Source organism: Fulmarus glacialis, unplaced genomic scaffold (genome assembly GCF_000690835.1).
Source record: "Fulmarus glacialis isolate BGI_N327 unplaced genomic scaffold, ASM69083v1 scaffold4378, whole genome shotgun sequence".
Classification (NCBI taxonomy): domain Eukaryota; kingdom Metazoa; phylum Chordata; class Aves; order Procellariiformes; family Procellariidae; genus Fulmarus; species Fulmarus glacialis.
In genome coordinates this window covers 1-342 of record NW_009227439.1, presented here as the reverse complement: position 1 = coordinate 342, position 342 = coordinate 1, and the positions used below count along the sequence as shown (strand labels likewise).

General features: G+C 40.1%; 1 protein-coding gene across 1 annotated transcript in view; it reads left to right on the top strand.

Annotated features, from left to right (window-relative positions):
* ZFYVE1 (zinc finger, FYVE domain containing 1) overlaps positions 1-342 on the top strand; it is a 26,474-nt gene extending 26,132 nt beyond the window's left edge. Inside the window, 1 exon segment of the mRNA XM_009583135.1 lies at positions 1-342. This exon segment is cut by the window's left edge and continues 26 nt beyond it. Within this exon segment, the coding sequence (XP_009581430.1) occupies positions 1-49 (49 nt within the window). The 3' untranslated portion in view covers positions 50-342.

Sequence of the window (342 nt, the reverse complement as noted above, 5' to 3'; positions counted from 1 at the left end):
CCCAGTCCGAGTTTGCTTTAACTGCAATAAAAAGCCTGGTGACCTTTAACCGCAGGCTCTTCTCCAGATCTCTGCAATTCCTTATGTTCTCAGGGTTACAAATGAAAATATCTGGTCTCCCTTTCGCCTCTTAACCTGTTGCAGCCAGAGTGCATGTTTCTAGTTTCTGGCCTCCTCTCGTGTTACATCCATCTTGGAACGTTGGGAATGAGCTTATGTTCAGCCTCTAGGTTTTAATTTCAAATTAACTGGGGAAGGGAGGGAGCTCCCTTGTAAATGAGCAAACCAAAATCCAGTGTATTTTATTCCAATTTTAAAAAATATATATATATCTATATATAT